Source organism: Engraulis encrasicolus, chromosome 2, assembly GCF_034702125.1.
Source record: "Engraulis encrasicolus isolate BLACKSEA-1 chromosome 2, IST_EnEncr_1.0, whole genome shotgun sequence".
In the NCBI taxonomy this organism is placed as follows: domain Eukaryota; kingdom Metazoa; phylum Chordata; class Actinopteri; order Clupeiformes; family Engraulidae; genus Engraulis; species Engraulis encrasicolus.
The window spans coordinates 35,556,017-35,581,016 of NC_085858.1; the positions used below are offsets into that span (position 1 = coordinate 35,556,017).

Consider the following 25,000-nt stretch of genomic DNA (forward strand, 5'->3'; position numbering starts at 1 on the left):
TTTACACTCACATTTCAGTTTTAAAACACACTCTTTTCAGACCACTACACACAATTCTCTGAATTACACACAATTTTCATGGTTGTCGCATTGAACACACTGCCATTCAAAATACTAAAATCAACTGCCATACTATATTCACTTCCTCACCACATGGGCAAACTCTCTTCATTCCGGTTTACAATCTGAAATCATTACCCTATAAGGACACACATTGAATGTGATATTGATGAAAGCATGTGTGAATGCAGTGAGAAAACACATTTGTTTAGTTTTTAGACTCCAAAATATGTTATACAAGAGATAACTTTCATGTGGTTACCCAATATTTTACAATAAATTAGTGCAATTTTTTAAATGTCAGAAAAATATGTAAAATATACACACATATGTGAACTCCGAGTCTAAAAACAATATTTCAGTATTTTACTACAGAAAAATACCCTCTTTAGTAAGTAGAACACTGAAGAAAATAAGTTTCTACTGTGTGTCAAGTTGAGTATAGAGTTTCACCTTGTGCATATTAGTGTTCAATGGTTCACATAAGAATGTATTAAAATGACTGCTTGTGTGTGTCATTTGAGAACAAAATTACCTTTTTAGAAGAGAGTACATTGTTTTGAGACATGACGTGCATTTTTCAGGGGTAGTGAGGAGTTTTGCCCGTTGTGTGTGAGGTTTGGATATTTGTGTGTAGAGTTTTGAGAATTCGAGAACTGATTCCGAAAATTGTGTGTAAGCAAGCGAGAAAAACTGTAATATCCTCCAGGATTAATAAATGTTACTCTACTCTACTCAACTCTACTCTATCTGTTTATTCCCTCTTTGCAGGGCACTGCTGAGAGAGCCCAGTTCGGTGGCGTCGATCTCTCGCCGAGCAGAATGCCAAGATGGCAGGCCTGCTCCTCCCCACCGATGGCAGCCCTGTGTTCCGCCGCTTCACGATGGACTCGCTGGCGGCGATCGAGAGGCGCATGGAGGAGGAGGCCGCCGAGCGCGCCAAGGAGCTGGAGCTGAACCCCAACCCCGCGCCGCTCACCGAGGAGGAGGAGGCCAACCTCCCCAAGCCCTCCAGCGACCTTGAGGCCGGCAAGGTCGTGCCCTTCATCTTCGGCGACGCTCCAAAGGAGCTGCTCAACGTGCCCCTGGAGGACCTGGACCCCTTCTACAAGGCCCAGAAGGTCAGGATTGGTCAATCAATCAATCAATCAATCAACCAATCAACCAATCAATCAATCAATCAATCAATCAACCAATCAACCAATCAATCAATCGATCTCTAAATGTGAAGGTTCAAATATTGAAATAAAGGTTTTCTGCAGTTCAACAGATTTTGAACAGCTTTGAATCCCAACAGTTTTTTTCTCCTGCTGTGTGTGTGTTTCAGACCTTCATCGTGATCAACAAGGGGAACACCATCTTCAGGTTCAACGCGGACCCGGCCTGCTACTGCCTCAGCCCCTTCAGCATCGTCAGGCAGATAGCCATTAAAATTCTCATACATGGATATCCTTTATATTGGCGCTGTAATCATTACAGCATGCATTGCCCAGTCCACACACACACATGCAACACGCACACACATATATTATATGCATGCATACACACATGCATGCACGCACACTTAAACACACACACACACACACATGCACGGACGCATGGACGCACGCACGCACGCACGCACGCACACACACGCACACACACACGCACACACACACGCACATACAGACGTCCACAAATCAGCATTACAATACAATTGCAGTAAACTAGAAGTTCATGTCAAGTTGCAAGATGTCCCTTCATGTCAAGTACTGAACAGTATGTTCCCATCTGTTTGAGTAGGAGCCATATTCAAACCCCAACGCATCTCTTCCTTAACTGGTGTGCACATTGTTCAGTATGTTCATCATGTTTACCATTCTAGCCAACTGTGTGTTTATGACGATGAGTGACCCTCCACCGTGGAGTAAAACTGTGGAGTAAGTCTTACCTTTAACCAGGTCTTTGACTTTGACTTTTGTGCATCCATTACTACAGGGGTGGGGAACCTATGTCCCGAGGGCCGTTTGCGGCCCTTGAGGCCGTTTTATCCGGCCCCCAACATAATTTTAATGTTATGCAGCTTCACATGAAATATGCCATATTTTCTAAGGGAATGTTAGAAAATACATTTCCAATACAATTAAGTTGTATTCAGGGTATTTAGAGAAGGTGGGGTCTGTTTTATGGTGACTGTCTTCAATATTGGCCTAAAGTGCAGGGGGAAATCCTGATTTGTGTTCATAGTACGGCCCTCGGAAGACTTTTACGGCCCTTGGATGAATTTGAAGTGGCCCTTCGTATTTCTATTTTCTCTGCAGAGATTCTAGGTGTATTATCCAGTCTCTCTGGTAATAGCCATTGAAACCTAAGCTTCTAATCTACGTAGGTATCCATACGCATGTAAATGTGTTCCTGAGTAATCAAAACCTATCCATTCAAGCTATGTGTGACGGAGTGACCATCACTGGGGTTATGGGTATGCTCTGACTGTCACACCAACAAGCCTGGAAGAACAACTGTCATGCCATGGATCCTGGCCCTTTGGTGTAGTGGACAGGGCCCCATTTTGAGTCCCGGCCAGGCAATTCTTCTCCCCCTCACTACACTAGTTAGTTAGAAACTTTATTGTCCCCAATGGGGATTTTTTTTTCAGTAAGTCAGTAAGTGAGGTAAACACCAGGCTAGTTACATTGCCTATGACATGATAAAACAAAGATTTAACACATTACAATACAACATGGGACATTGGCATGTTCAGTATATTGTTGAGGCTGAATACCACAATCACAAAAAAATGTTTTTCCGAGGTTGTATTCCTCAATATGTGACTGCCATTTGATTTTTTGCAGGTATGTTTTTACTGGTATCTACACCTTTGAGGCTACTACCAAAGTGCTATCCAGAGGCTTCTGTGTCGGAGACTTCACATTCCTTCGAGATCCATGGAACTGGCTCGATTTCATGGTCATCAGCATGGCGTGAGTGATCACAAAGAAGTGTGTGTGTGTGTGTGTGTGTGTGTGTGTGTGTGTGTGTGTGTGTGTGTGTGTGTGTGTGTCTGTGTGTGTGTGTGTCTGTGTGTGTGCGCGTGTGCATGTGTGTGTGTGTGTTTGTGTGTATTTTAGCAGATAGCTGAAGTGGAATGGTGCTGAAAAAAATCTCCCTGTTGAAGCCTCACACAGATAAGCTATGTGAGTTTAGCTTTTAGCTGACTTTAACTTTTAGCTCACTTGGTAGCACTTCTGCCTCCCCTACCGGAATCGGCACCAAAAGGTCACAGGTTCAGTCGGGGGCTGCACTGTCCAACAGGCATAGCGGGCATTTCCCGGTTGGCCCTGCACCCTCATGGGCCCCTATTTTCAGAAATGTAATTTAAATTAAAAAAAACATTTAGGAAAATACGGGCACACGAAGGTGCGTCAGTTCTGTGCCGCTAATTATGAGGGGCCCCCTTAAGCCAAAAGTTCCCGGGCCCTATTTCTCCCCCAGTCCAGCCCTGGCTCAGTCCGGTCTTCTCATAATGACCTTCTGCTTGTGCTTGTGCTTGTGCTTGTCTGTGTGTTTCCCCTTCTCCCATCAGGGCAATGTAATGTATTCTGATCAGAGTTAACATTGAGCCAAAGCCCTCTTGAGCGCTGATCCCCACCCCTTCTCACCACAGCTATAAACTGAGATATAGTTGAGCTCCCCTGGCTATCGTATTTATAGTAATACAATAGGGGAAGATATTGACCACTGAGAGTCAAAAAAGGGCCTCCCCCTCTTTCTAAAAGCCAATTTAACCACTGATCCTGGCATAAAGAAGATGTTCTAGCCCCCTGTGAAGTGGGGTCATCGACTGATTTTAATGCTAAATTTAGACTTCTTCTCATAGGCTCCCCTCCTCCTCTCCTCTCCTCTCCGCTTTGTGTTGGCTTCCTTCCTCGTTGGAGTCAGGAGTGCTTGTAGTTGCTCCCCGCTGATGCCCTTGCATTTCTGAGGGGCCACAGAGAGAGAGCGAGAATAGGAGCCTAGCCAGAAAACACAATGTTGGCCGGCCAAAAACATCAACAAGGCCTATCCGAAGAACACTAGGTTGTTATTATCCATAAACCAATCAATCAATCTATCAGTCTATCGAGCGATCAATCAATCAATCAATCAAAAGGAGCCCCCTTGATTGGTTAGACATGATTGGTAAGTACTCATAATTGTGAATGTGTGTGCGTATGTGTGTGTGTGTGTGTGTGTGTGTGCGTGTGTGTGTGTGTGTGTGCGTGTGTGTGTGTGCGTATGTGTGCTTGTGCGTATGTGTGCGTGTGCGTGTGCGTGTGCCTGCGTGCGTGCGTGTGTGTGTGTGTGTGTGTGTGTGTGACAAGACGAGATCAAATTAGTGACTAAGGGGCTTCAAGTGGCATGGCCGAGTCCGTGGCTGAATATGTTTTAATGCCAAGTAAAATACCTATTCTGTGTATCAGACCTAAGTTTACAGCATGACGAGTTTATGGTTACACGTGACAGGTGCACCGGCAAAATGACCCTCTTCTCTTGCCATACCATTTGCACATAATGCAACCATTTTGGCTCCAAAAGTGCACAGTTGCCGCGTGCTAAATATAACTTGCTGGACAGCCCATACAGTATCTTTTACTACAGATTTGGCCCAAGACGTCAGGCTGGGATGGTTGGCGTGTTGTAAAGCTACTACTAGCGTATCTGTCTATGTTGTGGAAAAAGCCAAGGGTGTCATGAAAGGCCAAATTAAAGGCTCCGTTCCAATGAAAAGGCTCTTGCTTGGATACACTTGATTCACGTAGATCCTCTTTGCCCTTTGCAGTTCTGTTGATTTGCCTGTGAAATGCCTGAGAGTTCAATGGAAAAAAACACTTAACCACAACAATACTACGATATAAGGGACGATGACATTACTTCTGTGTCGTTGTCATTTGCTATTCAACACATTTAATACAGTGCCTGTCTCTTAGGGGAAAATATTCCTGGCCTATTATGTGTGCATGCATTCAAGTGCCAAAGTGTCAAAGTGTCAGGTACAAAAGCTGCTATAGTGTGATAGTGTACATGAGAACCACGGCTTGCATAACTCACACATGGTCTCACCTGCTGATGTCTTGTGTACATGCTTCCCTGTATGTGTGTGTGTGTGTGTGTGTGTGTGTGTGTGTGTGTGTGTGTGTGTGTGTGTGTGTGTGTGTGTGTGTGTGTGTGTGTGTGTGTGTGTGTGTGTGTGTGTGTGTGTGTGTGTGTGTGTGTGTGTGTGTGTGTGTGTGTGCGCGTACGTGTGTGTGTGTGTGTGTATGTGTGTGTGTGTGTGTGTGTGTGTGTGTGTGTGTGTGTGTGTGTGTGTGTGTGCGCGTACGTGTGTGTGTGTGTGTTTGTGCTTGCGTGCATGTGTGTGTATGTGTGTGTGTGTGTGTGTGTGTGTGTGTGTGTGTGTATGTGTGTGTGTGTGTGTGTGTGTGTGTATCCACAGGTATCTCACAGAGTTTGTGGATCTCGGTAACGTGTCTGCTCTGAGGACATTCCGAGTTCTTCGTGCCCTGAAAACTATCACTGTAATTCCTGGTGGGTATCGCTGGAATTCTTGTGAAATTCTGGAATTCTTGTGAAATTCTGGAATTCTGGAATTCTGCTGCTGTGAATGACCTGTGTTATTATTTCTGTTAAGACTGTATAGTATGTCCCTGGTATTCCCACGGATGAATTTGATTCTGTTAACCCACTCTGTTACCTCTGTTATGACCTTCCTATTCATTCATTCATTCATTCATTCATTCATTCATTCATTCATTCATTCATTCATTCATTCATTCATTCATTCAATTTAAGAAAATGTCCGGACATAGAACATTTCATATACTTAGAATTTAATAAACTGTGTATTTACATACTATGACTGTACTCACTGGCAAAAATATCTTATATATATATATTTTATAACTTAAAGGGGTAGTCCGGTGTGAAATGGTTTACGTTGTGTCAATATGTGATGCTGAGCGCTGACGTTTGCCTCATACCTCGCATCCAAAGGTCCCCTGCATTCCGAAATCCGAGTGGTAGGCGGGACCCCGCGAGCTAGGTGAAATGCAGCTTCTGTTGGGAGGTCGTGGCACCTGGGTTAGCCATGGGGCTAAATCTTTACTTTACACCCATTTACGAGGCTCAAAGTTGCAAAAATCATGATCCCGTAGTTTCGGGTGGTTGTTGACATGTAAATCCAGGCACTGAGAAGTTTGATAGTGCACCGTTGTTTTAACTACAATTACGTTTTTGAAGGCTGCGCCTCGGAGGACTCTGCCGGGCGCCGCCATCTTTTTTTCTAGTCGCGATACGTCAATAGGTCATGTGATACATCACGTGGTTATTGGACTGCAGTCGGAGACCGTCTAAAACTTCAGCTTCAGCGACAAAACACCCATTGTATATAAAAAAAACAAACCAAACCTATAAGTACTGTAATATTTTGTCGCTGAAGCTGAAGTCAGTTTTAGACGGTCTCCGACTGCAGTCCAATAACCACGTGATGTATCACATGACCTATTGACGTATCGCGACTAGAAAAAAAGATGGCGGCGCCCGGCAGAGTCCTCCGAGGCGCAGCCTTCAAAAACGTAATTGTAGTTAAAACAACGGTGCACTATCAAACTTCTCAGTGCCTGGATTTACATGTCAACAACCACCCGACACTACGGGATCAACATTTTTGCAACTTTGAGCCTCGTAAATGGGTGTAAAGTAAAGATTTAGCCCCATGGCTAACCCAGGTGCCACGACCTCCCAACAGAAGCTGCATTTCACCTAGCTCGCGGGGTCCCGCCTACCACTCGGATTTCGGAATGCAGGGGACCTTTGGATGCGAGGTATGAGGCAAACGTCAGCGCTCAGCATCACATATTGACACAACGTAAACCATTTCACACCGGACTACCCCTTTAAAGGTACACTGTGTAAGATTTTTAGTTGTTTATTTCCAGAATTCATGTTCCCCATTCAATAATGTTACCTTTTCATGAATACTTACCACCACTATCCAATTCTAAGTATTCATTATGACTGGGAAAATTGCAGTTTTCATACAAAAAGGTGGATCTTCTCCATGGTCCGCCATTTTGAATTTCCAGAAATAGGCATTTTTAGCTGCAAAAATGATTGTACTTGGTCCATACCAGAAAAATTAAGTTTATTACTTAATAAACGTTCACGAAAAGATCGAATTTGGCAATAGGCAACCCAGTTTCAATGAGCAGCATAGTTGCAGTACCTTTTTTGACCATTTTCTGCACAGTGTACCTTTAATTCATATATTAGTTACAATAACCACATTCCAACAGTGGCCTCATTTACATGAGACATTTATTTCAGAATTAACTCAATTTAATTCTGAGAAAATTGCATTATACACTCCACAGAACTATTTAATTCTGAATTATTAATTTGGAATTAAAAAACGCCATGTAAATGTGGCCATTGTTCCAAGAGCTTCATCGGGACACTGATCCAGGTTTGCCTCTCTCTCTCTCTCTCTCTCTCTCTCTCTCTCTCTCTCTCTCTCTCTCTCTCTCGCTGCCGCAGGTCTGAAGACCATCGTGGGCGCTCTGATCCAGTCTGTGAAGAAGCTGCGCGACGTGATGATCCTGACAGTGTTCTGCCTGGCCGTCTTTGCGCTGGTGGGCCTGCAGCTCTTCATGGGCAACCTCAGGCAGAAGTGCGTGCTGTGGCCGCCCAAGAACTGGACCCACATTCTGGAGGAGGACCCTTACGCCGACAGCATCACGCCCACACCCCTCTACCCGACCTACGGCCCCACCGCAGACTACAACGACACCACCAACAGCACCTTCGACTTCCAGGCGTACATAAGCAACCGAGGTATGGGTACTGCAAAACCATGGGGGTGGATGGCATCCATGTTGAGAAGGGAATAAGCTGTGTATTTTCCATAAAATTAACTTATTTTAAAACATCTGTGGAAAAAAATAATTTTTAAAAATAAGTATTATAAATTAAAGCAACTTTTTTCAATTTTTCAGTTTGTTCTGGTGCAGTGAGCTATGTCTTTGACCGAAAGTCTAGCAATTAAAAAAACTAAAAATATTTAAGTGTGCAGAGGTTATTCAGTTCAATAATTGTCAGTTTTGTTAGTGTCTGGCACCTTTTAGTCGTGAGTGCGGTGTAGCCCATTTAAATTTAATATATAAATTCAAAGTTTGTTCTGAAATTAATTTCATGCCGAACAGCATTGAGTAGAGTAGAGTAGAGTAGAGTAGAGTAACTTTATTGATCCCCAGGGGGAAATTCAGGTATCCAGTAGCTTACATAAATTCACAAATACACAAAAGCCCACATGGACATTTCACACAACACAGGAATAGTCATCAGGGTGGGGAAAATAAAATAAAATAATAGAGATAAATGTAGAAAAGGTAATTGTGAAAAAAGACATTCCCCTCCATGTGCTATGAATGCCCTACGAATATTTGCAGGAGCGGGTTACATTACATTACGTTACACTTAGCTGATGCTTGTATCCAAAGCGACTTACACTTATTTAGGTTCAGGGTATTGGTTACAGGCTCTGGAGCAATGTGGGTTAGGTGCCTTGCTCTAGGGCACTTCAGCCATGGATGAAGGTGCCGGTGTCCTGTCAATATGAGCTCCCTGTCGAGATGAGCTCCTTTTAGCTACTGAGCATGCGCACGCATGCGCACCTCCACGCAGCGAGTTCTGCGGCTGATTGCCCATCGAGCTGAGCTACCGAGCAGCTGATCTTAAAGGGGCACTGTGCAGGATTTTTTGTCGTTTATTTCCAGAATCCATGCTACCCATTCACTAATGTTACCTTTTTCATGAATATTTACCACCACCATCAAATTCAAAATGTTCATTATGACTGGAAAAATTGCATCTTTCATACATGAAAAGGGGGATCTTCTCCACGATCCGCCACTTTGAATTTCCAGAAATAGCCATTTTTAGCTGTAAAACTGACTGTACTTTGGCCATGCTTGAAAATATTAGTTAATTACTTAGTACATTTTATGAAAAGATCAAATTTGGCAATAGGCAACCAAGTTTCAATGACCAGCATAGTTGCAGTACCTTTTTTGACCATTTCCTGCACAGTGTCTCTTTAATAAACATGTGCAATACCAACTGCAACAATGCAATGCAACGCTATTATAAGTAATAGATGTAAGGTTTGCAGAACAGGTAGACATCCGTGCCACATACGCGAGAGAGATGCATTGCACAACCGCACTGAGTCAGTTTTGCGGACTCTCCATTTCCTTGCGCGAAATTACCCCGCGTCAAACTTTTTCTAAAATATTCCGACTTCTAATAATCAACCCTACTGATTTAAGAAAATCTGACCTAGGCCCAATTTAAGCTTTCTCTTGTTGCATTTCACTTCTCCTAACTAACCCATGTCATCTAAAAATGTAGACATGATGTCTCTGTTTCAGAAAATGCAAGCGATTTCCCACACCCGACGTTGCATCAAACTTCTCTACTTATGTAGCATGCCTCAAGCCCGAAACGTGCAGACCTACCAAATGCGAAGCAAAAACTCTGACTTGGATTATGACTCGTGTCATGTCCTGGGAACAGAAGCGTTCAGCTTGGAGCTGTGTTCGTGCAAAGGAGCTGTGTTCATTGCTATATCGAGTTGGCTATTATTAGAAACTTCTATAGAAAAAGTCTAAAGGCACGGACGAGACACGCTGCTCGTTTTAAAATAGTAAATAAAATAAACAATCAATATTCTATCGGCAAGTTATTGAAACGTCTCCATGGAATGAAAATCAAGTGAGCTAATTTCGACAAGGCAGCATAAATAGATAGGACGCCACTGTCGAGTTAGGCTACTGGTAGCTCATCTCGACGAAGCAGCTCATCTCGACAGAACACTGGCAAGGGTGGGATTTGAACCTGCAACCCTTTGATCTAAAGACCAGTGGTCTAACGACTGAGGCATGGCTGCCCTGGTTTGCTCTGGTCTGCTATTAAAATGAGGGACTGGGCAGACAGATACAATTCTAAACCAAGGACATTAGAACACATTTTTTAGTGGTGTTGCATTTTTTTCTTCATTCTTTACTTCTTAACAATGTTACTGCTGCTGCACTCCTCTCATTTGTCTGCAGTAAAAGTTGACAAAGCCTCATTAATGGAGACCAAACGTGGGGATGCAAATGCACCACTGCATTCCCCTTTCCGGCAGGTCCAAACTGTATGGCAGTATATAGGGCGACTTGGAGAATGGAAAGTGCTGTAGTGTTGCTTTGACTGAGACAGCACCACATATCGCGCAGGGACAAAGATTCAGATTCAGATACAGAAAACGTAATTAATCCCATCAGAGGGCAATTAAGTTTGCAGTCCCAGTCTCCATCAATCAGCAATAAATAATATAAATAAAAAGGTTAGAACAATATAGAAATACAAAACCTAAAGAAAATAAAAATAATAAATAAGAAAATAAAAGACATACACATCTTAACACACACATACAGTCAAACACCCTGTCCTGTCAGTGATTAACAGCTCTCAGTAAATCAAATTTTCACTAGTGTGCTATATCCCTACAACCTTGTTCTAATGGTAGTAGGGATGAAAGATCCAGAATACCGTTTTGTTCCTGTGAACATATGAGTGTGTCAATGAGTGATTTATTTTGTTCATTGTCTAGAGCACCATTATTTCCTGGATGGAGCGTTAGACCCGCTGCTGTGCGGGAACAGCTCAGATGCAGGGTGAGTTTCACTTCATGCTCTCCTGCTCTCTATTACACAAATTCATATTTTACAGATGCTGAATGAGTTTCAGCTCATTGCCATTACTGCCAAACTTGTAATTCATCTATGAAATGCAGAGTAAATGTGTCCATTTATGATTTATTGACATTTCCATGTTGTTCGCAATATATAAATAATATTTATGTTGTTGATAATTATATTATTATATTATATTGATAAATCATAGTTATCTTATTATTTATACTTTTCTCAACAGAATCAAAATGTTTTAATGTTTTAAATAAAATGTTGCTCATTTGTTCCTTCTCTTCCTCCTCCTCCTCCTCTTCCTCCTCTTCCTCCTCTTCAGTGTCTGTCCTGATGGGTACACATGCTTGAAGGCGGGGGACAACCCTAACTATGGCTACACCAACTACGACTCGTTCGGCTGGGCCTTCCTGGCGCTGTTCCGCCTCATGACGCAGGACTACTGGGAGAACCTTTTCCAGCTGGTCAGTAGGGGTGGTAACCCCTTATAATTACGTAATAGTGAAATAGGCAGAATGGCTGGTACTCCAACGTATCTCCATACGCTGCGTGCGGCCGATAAGATCTACTTGCTGTTCTTCGTATTGATGATCTTCCTAATGTGTGTGTGCTTGCGTGCCTGCACGCCTGTGTGTGTGTGTATGTGTCTGCGCGTGCGTGCGTGTGTCTGTGTGTGTTTGTCTCTCCAGACGCTGCGTGCGGCAGGTAAGACCTACATGCTGTTCTTCGTGGTGATGATCTTCCTAATGTGTGTGTGCGTGCCTGTGTGTATCTCCAGACGCTGCGTGCGGCCGGTAAGACCTACATGCTGTTCTTCGTGGTGATGATCTTCCTGGGCTCCTTCTACCTGATCAACCTGATCCTGGCGGTGGTGGCCATGGCCTACGACGAGCAGAACAGCGCCACCATCCAGGAGGCCAAGGAGAAGGAGGAGGAGTACGCCCGCATCCTGGAGGAGATGAAGAGACAGCAGGAGCAGGTGAGCAGGGTTATTAGAATTCAATAACGTTAAACATATTACTGTATCATCAGATGGTTTCGACAAAAGCAAAAAGGAAGTGATGTAGTATCTACAGTAGAACTCATCTACTAGTGGTGTCTAGAATAATCAATTCGGTAATGCATCGCAAAAGTGTAACAGAGGCTAACTAGCAGAGTTGGCGTGGAACGTTAGTAAACCTCCCTCCCGATAGCCTCATACAGCGACACCGTTGGGCTGGGGGACTGGTCCTTTAGTCCAGATGTATCGTACTGTGCCTCCCATTTCCGAACTGATGTAGTTGACGAGGTCGCAGGTTTGCGCCCAGAGGGGGACGAACAGGTTCAAGAAGACCTCAGTCACAAAAGCAGGGCAGGACAATTCAATAGCCGATTTGGCAAATGCCACAATCATTTTCGATGCAGCATATTTTTCAAGTTTCAATTACTTCCGTGGGCATTTCCAAAGCAAATTAACTTTAAATTAAATTAAAGCACTTCAAAGTGTTAAAAACTGCAAGACTGATACACACAACAGCCAATACATTTTGTTCAGTATCTGACTGTTTGGTTATTTTAAACTTCGGCGCTGCCCTTTCTGGCATCGACCAGTTGCAAACCGAGAGAGGTGGGTTAACCAGGCCGCTTTGGAAACGTTATTCGATCTCTTCTTGGTCATACCAGAATCTCGATACGAGATTTGAAAGTTGATGATAATCAGGCTAGCGAACTAGATGAACTTGCCTAGCGGTCCAAATATATATATTTTTCCTAGTGAGTTGGTCTAGCCTCGTTCATTGTAAGTTTTTGTTTCCCCTGTTTGAGTCTTTGGGGGCAAGTCTCACTTCTCTAACCTACTGTAGCATCTTCACTACCCTTCACTACTTGTGAGAATACATTGTCACACTTCAATTTCAGCATTTGTCAATGTCAAGTAGAAGCAGTTAGCTCATTCAGTTAACTAATGCATTTGCTTTGAAATGACAGCGGCGAGCAAGCAGAGTGTCCCAGTTGAGTCAGGACAGGAAGAGTCTCATAGAGGAGAAGCCGCCGGACGACAAGCAGAGCCTCGAGAAGAGTGGCCAAGAAGAGAACAAGAAGCCCCTGAGTGACGGAGAGGTGGGCCCCACCCCAGGCATGACTGTACTGTACACACTGTAAAAACATTGCAGCCTGATAAATGTAAAAAAAGTAAGTTGTCCTGCTGCCTCGAGTTGAGTTAAGTCTTGAGTTGAGATAATTTACAAACTTGAGGCAGCAAGGAAACTTACTTTTTCACGTCTAACTGGCAGCAATGCTTTATAGTGCATGTAGATATGTAGAACGAAGACAAAACACACCCCATACATCGAAAAACTGGGTGCTGGACTAAGCAAAGTGAACTGAAGGAATGAAAAGCAAAGTCCACATCACCAGACTCCTGTTACTGATTTTTTTAAGTGACAAGTTTCGGACATCAGTAAGGGCCTCCGCACATTGGCTCCGACAGCACTGCGGACAAATAGAACTCGCCTCTAATTGCTTGCCGACATCCGTGAATGTCCGCGGACATCGACACCGGTGTGCGGGGTTTTATTGACAACAATGGAATAGAACTTTTGTGGAGCAGTGCTCAGCACTTTGTCGGAGCCGATGTGCGGAGGCCCTAACAGGTGATTTCTGGGTTTGATAACCTCTGCTTTGCATTCTGAAGTGTGCATAACTGGATGGTTTATATGGATGACTGTTTGACTACTATTCATGGATGACTTATAAACACAGAGTATATGAATACTTGATATTGTATGTGGTCCAGAAGAGACCAAGAAGTCCCTGATACTGCTTTCAGCCTGACCAGGACAGTGCAGGTGTTGGTGTTACCAGTTACGTTCAGCACGAAAGTGCTTACCTGTGAACCACCCGCGTTCATACCGGGCTCTGAACTTTTTCAGAATGTGACAGTGTTAACCGGAATCGGCCTGAATGCGCCATGAGTTATGTAGAGGTGGGCTCCAGGCATGGCTGTAGATGCACACAGTGAAAAAAGCAGTGTTAATTCAACACTTACAAAGTACTCTGGGTCCAAATACACTTCACGAGATGCTAAATAGACTCTCTTAGTGTTAATTTCTTGTAAAATTGACAAAAGACGAAACACGCACATCCATCTGAAAACTGGGTGCTGGTCCACAGTAAGCAAAGTAAACTGAAGCAATGAAAAATAACATCTGTAACACCAGGCTCCCGTTACTGATTTTTTTAAAGTGATGTTTCAGGCAGCAATAACAGGAACCTGATATATACCTATACATATATACTATATATACTATATATCAAATTCTGCACAGACAGTGTCACCGTGGAGAAGCAGATCAGGGTTTATCCAAACACCAAGCCATGGATGACCAGAGAGGTACAAAACCTCCTTCAGGAAAGGAACTCTGCCTTCAGGAGTGGTGATGAGGGGATGTACAGCGCGGCCAGGTCTAGCCTCAAGAGGGGAATCAGACAAGCCAAGGCTGCTTACAGGCAGAAAATAGAGGACTGTTTCCAGAGCCACAACTCCAGGCAGGTGTGGCAGGGCATTCAGCACATCACGAACCACAGCCCCAGCACCAAGTCAACAGATTCCGTGGACACCTCACTGGCAGAGGAACTTAACATCTTTTTCGCCCGCTTTGAGGTACAGCCACCTGACCACTGCCATCCATTACCCACCAGGATTTACAGCAGTCACTCTCTCGTGCTGGAGGAACAGCAGGTGTGGCGGGTGCTACGGGCAGTGGATCCACGGAAAGCAGCGGGCCCGGATGGCCTCTCTGGACGGGTCCTGAGAGACTGTGCGGCCCAGCTGGCTGGGGTCTTCACTACCATCTTCAACCAGTCCCTGAGCCAGGCTGCTGTCCCCCCTGCCTGAAGTCCTCCACCATCCTCCCGCTCCACAAAAAAAAAACACCATCAGTGGACTGAATGACTACCGACCAGTGGCACTCACTCCCATCATTATGAAGTGTTTTGAAAAACTGGTTCTGGCTCACATCACCTCCTGTCTCCCACCTGGGTTTGACCCTCATCAGTTTGCCTACCGGGCCGGCAGGTCCACAGATGATGCCATCATAACAGCCCTTCATGCTGCTCTGTCCCATCTAGAGCAGCAGGGGAGCTATGCCAGGCTGCTCTTTGTGGATTTTAGCTCGGCATTCAACACTATCCTCCCCAACAGACTGGTGACCAAGTTATTGGACCTGGGGCTGTCACACTCCATCTGTCGGTGGATACTGGACTTTCTGACAGGCCGCTCCCAGAGGGTAAGAGCTGGCTCCCACCTGTCCTCAGTCATAAACACCAGCACAGGCTCCCCCCAAGGTTGTGTGCTAAGCCCACTCCTGTACACCCTATACACTCAAGACTGCACCCCTTCTCACTCCAGCCATAGTATCATCAAGTTTGCTGATGACACCACCATCGTAGGTCTCATCTCCAAGGGAGACGAAACTGCATACAGGGAAGAGGTGCAGCGTCTATCGGTCTGGTGCAAGGAGAACAACCTGTTCCTAAACATCTCAAAAACAAAGGAGTTGATAGTGGACTACAGGAGGACAAAGGCTAACATTCAACCGCTGGTCATCGATGGGGCCTGTGTGGAGAGGGTCTCTGATTTCCGCTTCCTGGGCGTGCATCTGAGGGACGACCTTACTTGGAAAATCAACACCACTGCCACCATCAAGAAGGCACAACAGAGACTGTACTTCCTTAGGGTCTTAAGGGCTAACCATCTACCCCAAAGTCTACTGGTGGCCTTCTACCGGAGCTCCATAGAGAGCATCCTAACATACTGTTTATGTGTGTGGTATTCCAGCTGCACAGCAGCGGACAGAAGAGCTCTTCAGAGAGTGGTCAGCACAGCTCAGAAGATCACCAGCTGTCCCCTGCCCTCTTTAGAGGAGTTGTTCTCCTGTCGCTGTCTAAAGAAAGCCAAGCAAATCATCAGAGACCCCTACCATACTGGACATAAACTGTTTGAGCTGCTGCCATCAGGCAGGCGTTACAGGGCTCTGGGTACAAAAACAAACAGGCTAAAAGACAGTTTTTATCCAAAAGCAATCTACACACTTAATTTTGCACAGCTGACTTTTTAAAATCTTATTTATTTTTTATACAGTATATATATAGGTTCTTTGTTGATTTTTAAGCACCGTGAGCATCTGCACTTTACCAATTTCGTTGTACCTGTACAATGACAATAAAGTTTCATTCATTTCATTCATTCACCTGTCGTATAATGTAGACTTGCCTGGTGTGACTTGTAGGGGAGGATGGATGGATTTTTGGCTTGGCTTTTCTGAAGTGTGCATTACTGAATGACTTATTGATAACTGTTGGGTTACTATATAAACTATGGTATGTGGATGGCTTATAAAGTACTGTATGTGGATGACTTCTATGAATGAATGAAGAACTTATACATTGTATAAATGAAAAAGTGAGGAAGCCAGACCTTTCAAGGTCAGAAGGCTGATCTCTGTTACATTTGCCTACAAGGAAATTATGCTGCACTCATCTCGGCCTCTTAATGCAGCTACCGTATATAGCCTACTGTATGTGAATGACTGACATATCTCAATGACTGATACAATGATAATGTTTACCCGCAGAGCCCTCACAGAGGATGTAGCTCGAAGTGCTTCGACAAAATGTCATGTACATGTCTTGTATATATCCGTTTGTTTTGTGCACCTATACAATGCACCTCAAGATATATGAAGTAGATGCTGAAATAATTACAACACAAGTAGTATGATATTACAAAGTTGAAACCATGTAATATCATACAATATATACTATAGTGTTGTTCTTACATCTGTAAAAGTACTTCTACTTTATACAACTCTGCTGCATCACTACAGTAGCCAGCTTCTTGTTGTGTATGCCCCTTCCCCGATAATGCTTACTAGCAGAGCTCTCACAGAGGATGTAGCTCAGAGTGCTTTCGACAAAATGTCATGTACATGTCTTGTGTAGTATATCCGTTTGCTCTCATATCTGAATGTATTCAATGCATCTATCTATCTATCTATCCATCCACAGCATCTGCATGTAGCTGCATGTAGTTGCCCTGTGCAGTGGTGGTGGCTCCAAAGACCAACAGAAGCATTACCGAGTCATATGTGGGGAAACATACTCCATGCACCTCAGAGTAACATCTTCTGAGTTTTGTGTACCTACAGTGCACCTACAATAGTGTAAATGTTGTGTATGCCCAGTGCAGGCTGCAGTAGTCGCGGCAGCATTACCAGCTCATATTTGGGGAAACATACTCCATACACATCAGAGTAACATCTTCTGAGTTTTGTGTACCTACTGTACACCTACAATAGCTAGTTTCTTGTTGTGTATGCCCTTGCCCGGTGCAGGCTGCGGTGGTGGCGGCTCCAAAGACCAACATCAGCATTACCGGGCCATATGTGGGGATGGACTTTTGAACTAATGCCTGACTTGCATATGATGTGTGTGCTGGGAGGGGGGTGGATGCAGCATTTGTATGTGTGTTTTCTGTCTATTTGTGTCTATCTGTGTTTATATTCTGTTTTTTACCCTGTGAGACCAAAGGCAATTTTCATGCTTGCATGATAATAAAGTATAATCTAATCTAATCTAATCTAATCTAATACTGTAGGTGTACCTACACTGTACCTACAGTACAATAGTGTAATTGTTGTATATGTCCCTTGCCTGGTGCAGGCTGCAGTGGTGTCGGCCCCGAAGACCAATGGCAGCATGGATTACCTGCAGGTGCCCGCTGCTGCCCAGGACAGGAAGGGAAGCTGTACCAGTGCCGTCACCGTAGCCAGCAAAGCGGAGGGTACATGTCTATACGTCTGTCTGTGTGTCAGTGTGTCAGTGTGTCTGTCTGTCTGTCTGTCTGTCTGTCTTTATGCATCATACATAGAATAGAATAGAATAGAATAGAGTAGAGTAGAGTAGAGTAGAATATAATATAATATAATAGAATAGAATAGAATAGAATAGAATAGAATAGAATAGAATAGAATAGAATGGAATAAAATAGAATATCCTTTATTTGCCAATGTAACAAACACAATGAAATTGAACAGTCCTTGCTCAAATAATTACTGCAAGATATGAGATATTAAAATGAGAAAAGTACTCAAATCCTCACACAAACACATCCACGTATCTCATCCACACACCCAAGGACTGTATATATACTAGTCTGTTCTGTCTATTTGACTGGCGTTCTTTCAACCACTGAGACACAAATGATTAAAGGCCCGTTGCACACTACACTGCTGTTACAGGCCAATTGTTAAGCAGGCACCTGTTGCCATTGTAAGAGGCTGTTTTAACAGGCCACTGGTGATAATCCAGGTTTAATTGTTAGGTCAACACACTGAGTAAAGGCCAGCTGAAGCAATAGGCGTTAGCATTGTCGGTCAACTGGCTAAGCTGTTAAGCAGACATCAGTGTTGTTTCAATGGTTGAGCGTTGGCTCCTCTTGGCTTGACCATAGACTCTGGAGGATTTACATGTAATGTAGTTACGGTACTGACGGTAAGTATGATGTAAGCTATGGTCTAATGCACATGTGCCTTTGCAGTAATACAGCACATGACATGTGCATACATGACAGGCGCTAATGGGTTGTTAACCTTGTTGCTCTTACTTATTTGTATGTGAGTCGGGTGTATGTGCACACAATCGATGTAAGTTATCGCCAAGTAAAGTCGAATGCCAGAACAGGATGACCAATGATGGAGCTTATTGGATATTTGTTGTGTAATGATCAGTTACAGTAACAAGACTGTGCAACATTACAGTCAAGTAACACAACACAAGAAATTCTGAATGCATTTTTTAATTGACTAGTTATCAATACCTACCTATATAACCCTTCTTTGCATCTGCACCTGTTGTTCTGTTTATTTCCTGTGCACTTTGTATCTGCTAGTAATGTTGGCTATGATAATGTCCTCGTTTGAAAGGCGCTTTGGTTATTAAGCGATCACCCAATTAAAGATTAGGAGAGTAAACAATTCCTCCATGAACAGAGCAGGCCACATGACAAGTAAAGAAGTAGCTCATGCCATGTCACACATGACCAGATGGAGCTGGGGAGGTGGTGGGTTTTCGAAGAAGCGAGCGGCCTATAGTTGGGGGAAAAAACAGATAGCTTTTAAAAGACATCAAATTTGAAACAAACCAATGGGGAACGAGGAGAGTTGATTATCCGATCTAGAGCACCTGAGACGCTAAAGCTATATTTATTATTTATTTTCTATGAAATGCAATTAAAAATAAAAATGATAAATGTTTCAGAATGTTAGAAATTATTACTTACTCTTACCTTACGCATTACTTGTTACACTCTGTTTTGGTCCTGTCGTGCACTTTACCGTCTGTCCAATTAAGGTCTGCCTTGTTTCTATGTCTTTGCATGGGATAGAGAGGAATGCAATGTCAGTTTCCTTGTATGACGTGTGCTTTACGATGAGAAACTTGACAATGAAGCCAACTTTTAAAAAACAAGTCCGACAGGCGGACAACAGATGCGTCCGTCTATGCCCGTTCTGAACCTTTTTTGCCCAAACGCCCCCTTGGCCTCCTCATAACCTGTCAAGGCAATTTATCAATAAGCCTACCATGTACTGTATAAGCCTGGATTTGAAAAAGTACCGTAGGATTTCAACAGTGTTGGGCAATTTACTGAAAAACTGTAATGCATTGCTGATTACATGTTACTGTCTTTTCAAAATAATCCCTTACACTACATTTAGCAATGTGGGGACCTAAGGCGAATTTAGCTTAGGGGGGCCATCGGTCCATCCCATATCACATTTTTTTTAACATAAAATCTCTATTTTTGTTAGGCTATTTTTTTTTTTTTTAATCACGATTTTTTATTTAAAAAAAATAAATAATTACAAACATAAAAAACAGGCAAACATTACAATGAATTACAATGAAACATTTCAATGAATAGGCTATTTGCAATTTTGCATAGGCCTACATTAAATAAACTAAAATGTGAAATTCTCTTTTCACTTTAATATGAGAGCAGTGATGTCCCCCCCTCACTGAAGTGTTATTTCATGTGTGTGCATGATGCTGTCACCTATTTGAAGTGACGTTGATGTTGGATTTCATGGAATACTTTTAAATGCCGCTTTGGGAAGAAAACCGAGTAGGCGACAGGTGAACTGTATTTCTGTCAAAACAGTGGTTTGCAGGCGTTTGCGTTTTCACGTGGATATTGTCTTCGTGGACCGTAACAGACAAACCGTAAGTTCCATAAACTAATCAATGAGACATTGGCTACGTGTACATGATGTTTTTAAGTCCGATTTAATAAATGCGATTTAAATAGATCGGATTAAGAGTTATTTTGCGATGTGTATACATGGCACTTTCACTTAAATGCGATTAAACGTCTGGGGAAAATAAAGCATTGCGATTGGACTGAGGACGCACGTGCTGAGCGAGCCAAATAAGGCACGGGGGCGTGGTTCAATGCCACCGAGATGCAGGTCATCTTCCCCACGAAAATCGTTGCCTCAGGCGGACTGAAATCACAACATTTCCCCCTTTCTCCCTGGATCATTTACAATGCTACATTAGCTACCCTGTTAGCATAGAAAAACGAGTGGTCAAATGGTAATGTGGAGTAACTTTGTTGTGCTTCATTACTTTGTGGGGCACTTTTACAACAATATATGGAAGCCACAACATTTATAGTCGCTTAGGGACTTTAAATTAAGCAAAACTTTCATGTGAAAATCAACAGGAAGTGCCGCCATGTTTTTCTCACTGGCAAAGAGCTTTTGGTTTGCACGCATGAGCTCCAGGCCAAAACTGAGCGACTGCCACCTTGTGGACACAAGAGGGAATCACAAGAGGGAATCACAATTCAGAAACCCATCACGGGAGGGCGGACGGACGGACGGACGGACGGACGGACGGACACCAAAGCCTCTTATAGAGATGCGTGGGACGCATCTAAAAAGTATTTTCTGGGGCTTTTTGGGCTTTATTATTATAGGACAGTGTGAGAGTAGACAGGAAATGACCGGGAGAGAGAGATGGGGCAGGGCCGGGAAATTACCCCTGCTGGACTCAAACCGGGGTCCCCGCGGGCAATGTAAGCCCAAATGTGGGGGGCTTAGCACGCTGCGCCACAGCGCCCCCCTGAAGCCGACTTTTGACTTGACTTTCACTTGAAACTTCACCGTCTGTTCAATTAAGGTCTGCCTTGTTTCTATGTCTAGGATAGAGAGAAATGCAATTTCAGTTTCCTTGTATGACCTGTGCTTATACGGTGAGAAACTTGACAATGAAGCCAACTTTTGACTTTTGTCTTGACATGAAACCTTATACGCCAACTTTTGACTTTTGTCTTGACTTGAAACCTTATACGGTGAGAAACTTGACAATAAAACCGACTTTTGAATTGACTTTCACTTGAAATGCTGACCCTGCAGAGCTGGAGGAGCTGGAGGAGCTCCAGAGGCCGTGTTCCCCCGGCTGGTACAAGTTTGCGGACATCTTCCTGAAGTGGAACTGCTGCCCGCCGTGGGTCTTCTTCAAGAAGTGGAGCTACATCGTGGTGATGGACCCGTTCGTGGACCTGGGCATCACCATCTGCATCGTGCTCAACACCGTCTTCATGGCCATGGAGCACTACCCCATGACCGAGTCCTTTGAGAACATGCTGACCGTGGGGAACCTGGTGAGATGAGAGGAACACATGCAGAAGACGCACACAGACATGCGCACGCACGCATGCGCACACACATGCACGCACACACATGCACGCACATAAACTCACGCATGCACGTTCGCACGCACACACGCACGCAAGCACTCACACATGCACACATGCACACACACACTCACACATGCACACGCATGCACGCACGCACACGCACACGCACACACACACACACACACACACACACACACACACACACACACACACACACACACACACACACACACACACACACACACACACACATACAGTATATGGACACATACTGATTTGTAAGCAACCTGGGGATTTAAAAAAAAAAATCACAGTGTACTTAGTTACTGCAAACTAGTTTGTTTCCTACATGCACGTTGATCTAACATGGTCCATCTCTCCTCCCTTTCTCTGTATCTGCTTGGCTTTGGTGTACTTAGTTACTGCACACTAGTTTGTTTCCTGTTGATCTCACATGGTGCCTCTCTCCTCCCTCTCTCTCTGTCTGTACTGTATCTGTTTGGCTTTGGCTCTGTTTCCCCTTCTCTCTCCCCATCCCTCCCTTCCGCCCCTCCCTGCCCCCTCCAGGTGTTCACGGGCATCTTCACGGCTGAGATGGTGTTCAAGCTGATCGCCATGGACCCCTACTACTATTTCCAGGTGGGGTGGAACATCTTCGACAGCATCATCGTCACCATGAGTCTGGTGGAGCTGGGCCTGGCTGACGTGCAGGGTCTCTCCGTGCTGCGATCCTTCCGTCTGGTGAGTAGAGGCAGTGTTGCCAGATGTGTCTGATCGGTAAAATAAGAGAAGACAAAACCCTGACAATTCTAGACTCTATCAGGTAAACGGAAAAAAGGAGGCCAGACTCCTCTGTCGTCGAACAGTTAAAATCTGAAGACTGCGTATGTTTTTCAAGGTTTTATGTTTATTTATGTTTTATTTTATTTTTATTTTTACCTTATGTTTTTTCTTAATGTTTTAAATGTTTTTTCTGACTCTAATTCATTTCCCTGATTTCCTTTCATTTACATTTGTTAACTTTGTGAAGCACATTGAGTTGCACCTGTGTATGAAATGCGCTATATAAATAAACTTGCCTTGCCTTGCCTTGCCTTGATCAATTCCCGCCCAAAAGGTGCTCAAAAAACTGCCAAGAGGCGCTAAATTCCGCCCAATTTCAAAAAATTGCATTGATTTCCATGGGCAACACTGAGAAGAGCTCCCTTTTTCTGCTTTACCGGGCAAACACTAGATATTGCATTAATGCGCGTTGTACCTCCTGTGGAACGCTGTAATAGTAATTGAAAAGTTGAATACCATAGTACTACCCTATGACATAACACAGGGCCTTTAGTAACGCACTATGACTTGGTCATTGCCAACTGGACCTACATTCAAAACATTCAAAATGGCGACCATAGAGAAGATCCCCCTTTTCATGTAGCCTAGGAAAAGTGCAATTTTCCCAGTCATAATGAATACTTAGAATGTGATGGTGGTGGCCAGTATTCATGAAAAAGGTAACACTAGTGAATAGGTAGCATGAATTCTGGAAATAAACTTCTAAAATATTACACAGTGCACCTTTAAAGAGTTAAATTGACACCCTATGTTTTACTTCTTTGCATCTGCACTTGTTGTTCTGTTTATTTCCTGTGCACTTTGTATCTGCTAGTGATGCTGGCTATGATTATGTCCTCGTTTGTTAGTCGCTTTGGTTATAAAGCGTCTGTCTGCCAAATGCAACGAAATGTAATGTAATGTAATGTAATGTGTGGTTTGGTAACAGATGCGTGTCTTCAAGCTGGCCAAGTCCTGGCCCACCCTCAACATGCTGCTGCGCATCATCGGCAACTCGGTGGGCGCGCTGGGCAACCTGACCCTGGTGCTGGGCATCATCGTCTTCATCTTCGCCGTGGTGGGCATGCAGCTCTTCGGCAAGAACTACAAGGACTGCGTCTGCAAGATCGCCGAGGACTGCGTGCTGCCGCGCTGGCACATGCACGACTTCTTCCACTCCTTCCTCATCGTGTTTCGCATCCTGTGCGGCGAGTGGATCGAGACCATGTGGGACTGCATGGAGGTGGCGGGCCAGAGCATGTGCCTCATCGTCTTCATGATGGTCATGGTCATCGGGAACCTGGTGGTGAGTCATGCTTTTTACTTGTGCTGTTAACTTCAAAACCATTCTGGTGCATAGGGTAGAAGGTTATGATAACAGTGTGTAGTAATATTGAAGACTATGTGGGATTGCATGGACTCTACAGTGCATCATCTCAACTAGTCAATTTCTGACCACCTTTGACCAGACGCCATTTTTTGACGTCTAAGGTATGCCCTCGGCGTCAAAAAGTGATGTGCGTCTCAAAGGCGCCCCCCTGTGGCAGCATAACTTCATTTGATCTATTGGGTTAGGGAAAGGTATAGGTTTAGGCGACTTAGGCAACATGCAACATGGCAGGTATGCCCTCAACGTTAACATTTTCTGCCTGGTCAACGGTAGTAAGAAAGTGACGTGGGATGAGACTGTTAGCATGGAGGTGATGATGGTCATGATGGTCATGGTCATCAGGTACCTGGTAGTGACTCATGGTAACTTCGAGGAGTATTCATCTTTTACATTACATTACATTACATTGCATTTGGCAGGCGCTTTATAACCAAAGCGACATACAAATGGGGACATAATCATAGCCAACATCACCTGCAGATACAAAGTGCACAGGAAATATACAGAAACAACAAGAAGACTGCCATCCATTCTGGTCCCAGCACTGCTGCTGGAACGGTGACCCACACACAATTCTCTGGAAATGTTCAATTTCAATGGCTGCATTCACTTTCAGTGACTGTCATTGTCTCATTGCATAGTCCTCACACATCAGTTTGAGAATAGGTAGTGAGAGGAGAGCAAATTGGATGTCTGTAAATTCTGCTACACAATGAATTTTAAAATAAACACCATACTTTGCAATAGTTTAAAGTGTGCACATGTTTTGAGACACCCTGTATACGTACATAATATACAGTAGAATATATTTTAGGTAGCCAGAGAGTCTGTGGGAAGAGCACAGCGTAGTATCCCCCACCAATGTTAGTGAACCTCGGGTACATGTGTCGTGCAGACTGAAGGTGACGGGTAACATGCTCCTAATGGACAACCCTATTTTTAAAAGGCCAGATGAGTGCCAGTTAACGGCACTCGACTCTACCCCACTCACCTCCACCCCAACACCACTCCTCTACGCTTTATGCTGAAGTACACTCCTTCACTCCAACACCACTCCTCTCCTCTCCTCTTCCTCACCTCTCCTCTTTTCTCCTCTCCTCTCCTCTTCCTCACCTCTCCTCTTTTCTCCTCTCCTCTCCTCTCCTCTCCTCTTCCTCACCTCTCCTCTTTTCTCCTCTCCTCTCCATTCCACTCCACTCTTCTCCTGTACACTTTATACTCCAGTAC

At 44.0% G+C, this 25,000-nt stretch overlaps 1 protein-coding gene across 1 annotated transcript in view; it reads left to right on the forward strand.

The window, feature by feature from the left end:
• The first annotated feature begins 858 nt into the window (after nucleotides 1–858).
• Nucleotides 859–25,000, forward strand: part of LOC134438064 (sodium channel protein type 4 subunit alpha B-like) — a 49,311-nt gene continuing 25,169 nt past the window's right edge. The window contains exons 1-14 of the mRNA XM_063187655.1: nucleotides 859–1,181; nucleotides 1,388–1,506; nucleotides 1,890–1,979; nucleotides 2,892–3,020; nucleotides 5,513–5,604; nucleotides 7,612–7,908; nucleotides 10,730–10,793; nucleotides 11,146–11,287; nucleotides 11,602–11,802; nucleotides 12,789–12,920; nucleotides 17,523–17,643; nucleotides 21,278–21,525; nucleotides 22,129–22,302; nucleotides 23,333–23,689. Coding sequence (XP_063043725.1) covers nucleotides 891–1,181; nucleotides 1,388–1,506; nucleotides 1,890–1,979; nucleotides 2,892–3,020; nucleotides 5,513–5,604; nucleotides 7,612–7,908; nucleotides 10,730–10,793; nucleotides 11,146–11,287; nucleotides 11,602–11,802; nucleotides 12,789–12,920; nucleotides 17,523–17,643; nucleotides 21,278–21,525; nucleotides 22,129–22,302; nucleotides 23,333–23,689 — 2,457 coding nt within the window. The 5' untranslated portion in view covers nucleotides 859–890. The remainder of the gene's footprint in view (nucleotides 1,182–1,387; nucleotides 1,507–1,889; nucleotides 1,980–2,891; nucleotides 3,021–5,512; nucleotides 5,605–7,611; nucleotides 7,909–10,729; nucleotides 10,794–11,145; nucleotides 11,288–11,601; nucleotides 11,803–12,788; nucleotides 12,921–17,522; nucleotides 17,644–21,277; nucleotides 21,526–22,128; nucleotides 22,303–23,332; nucleotides 23,690–25,000) is intronic.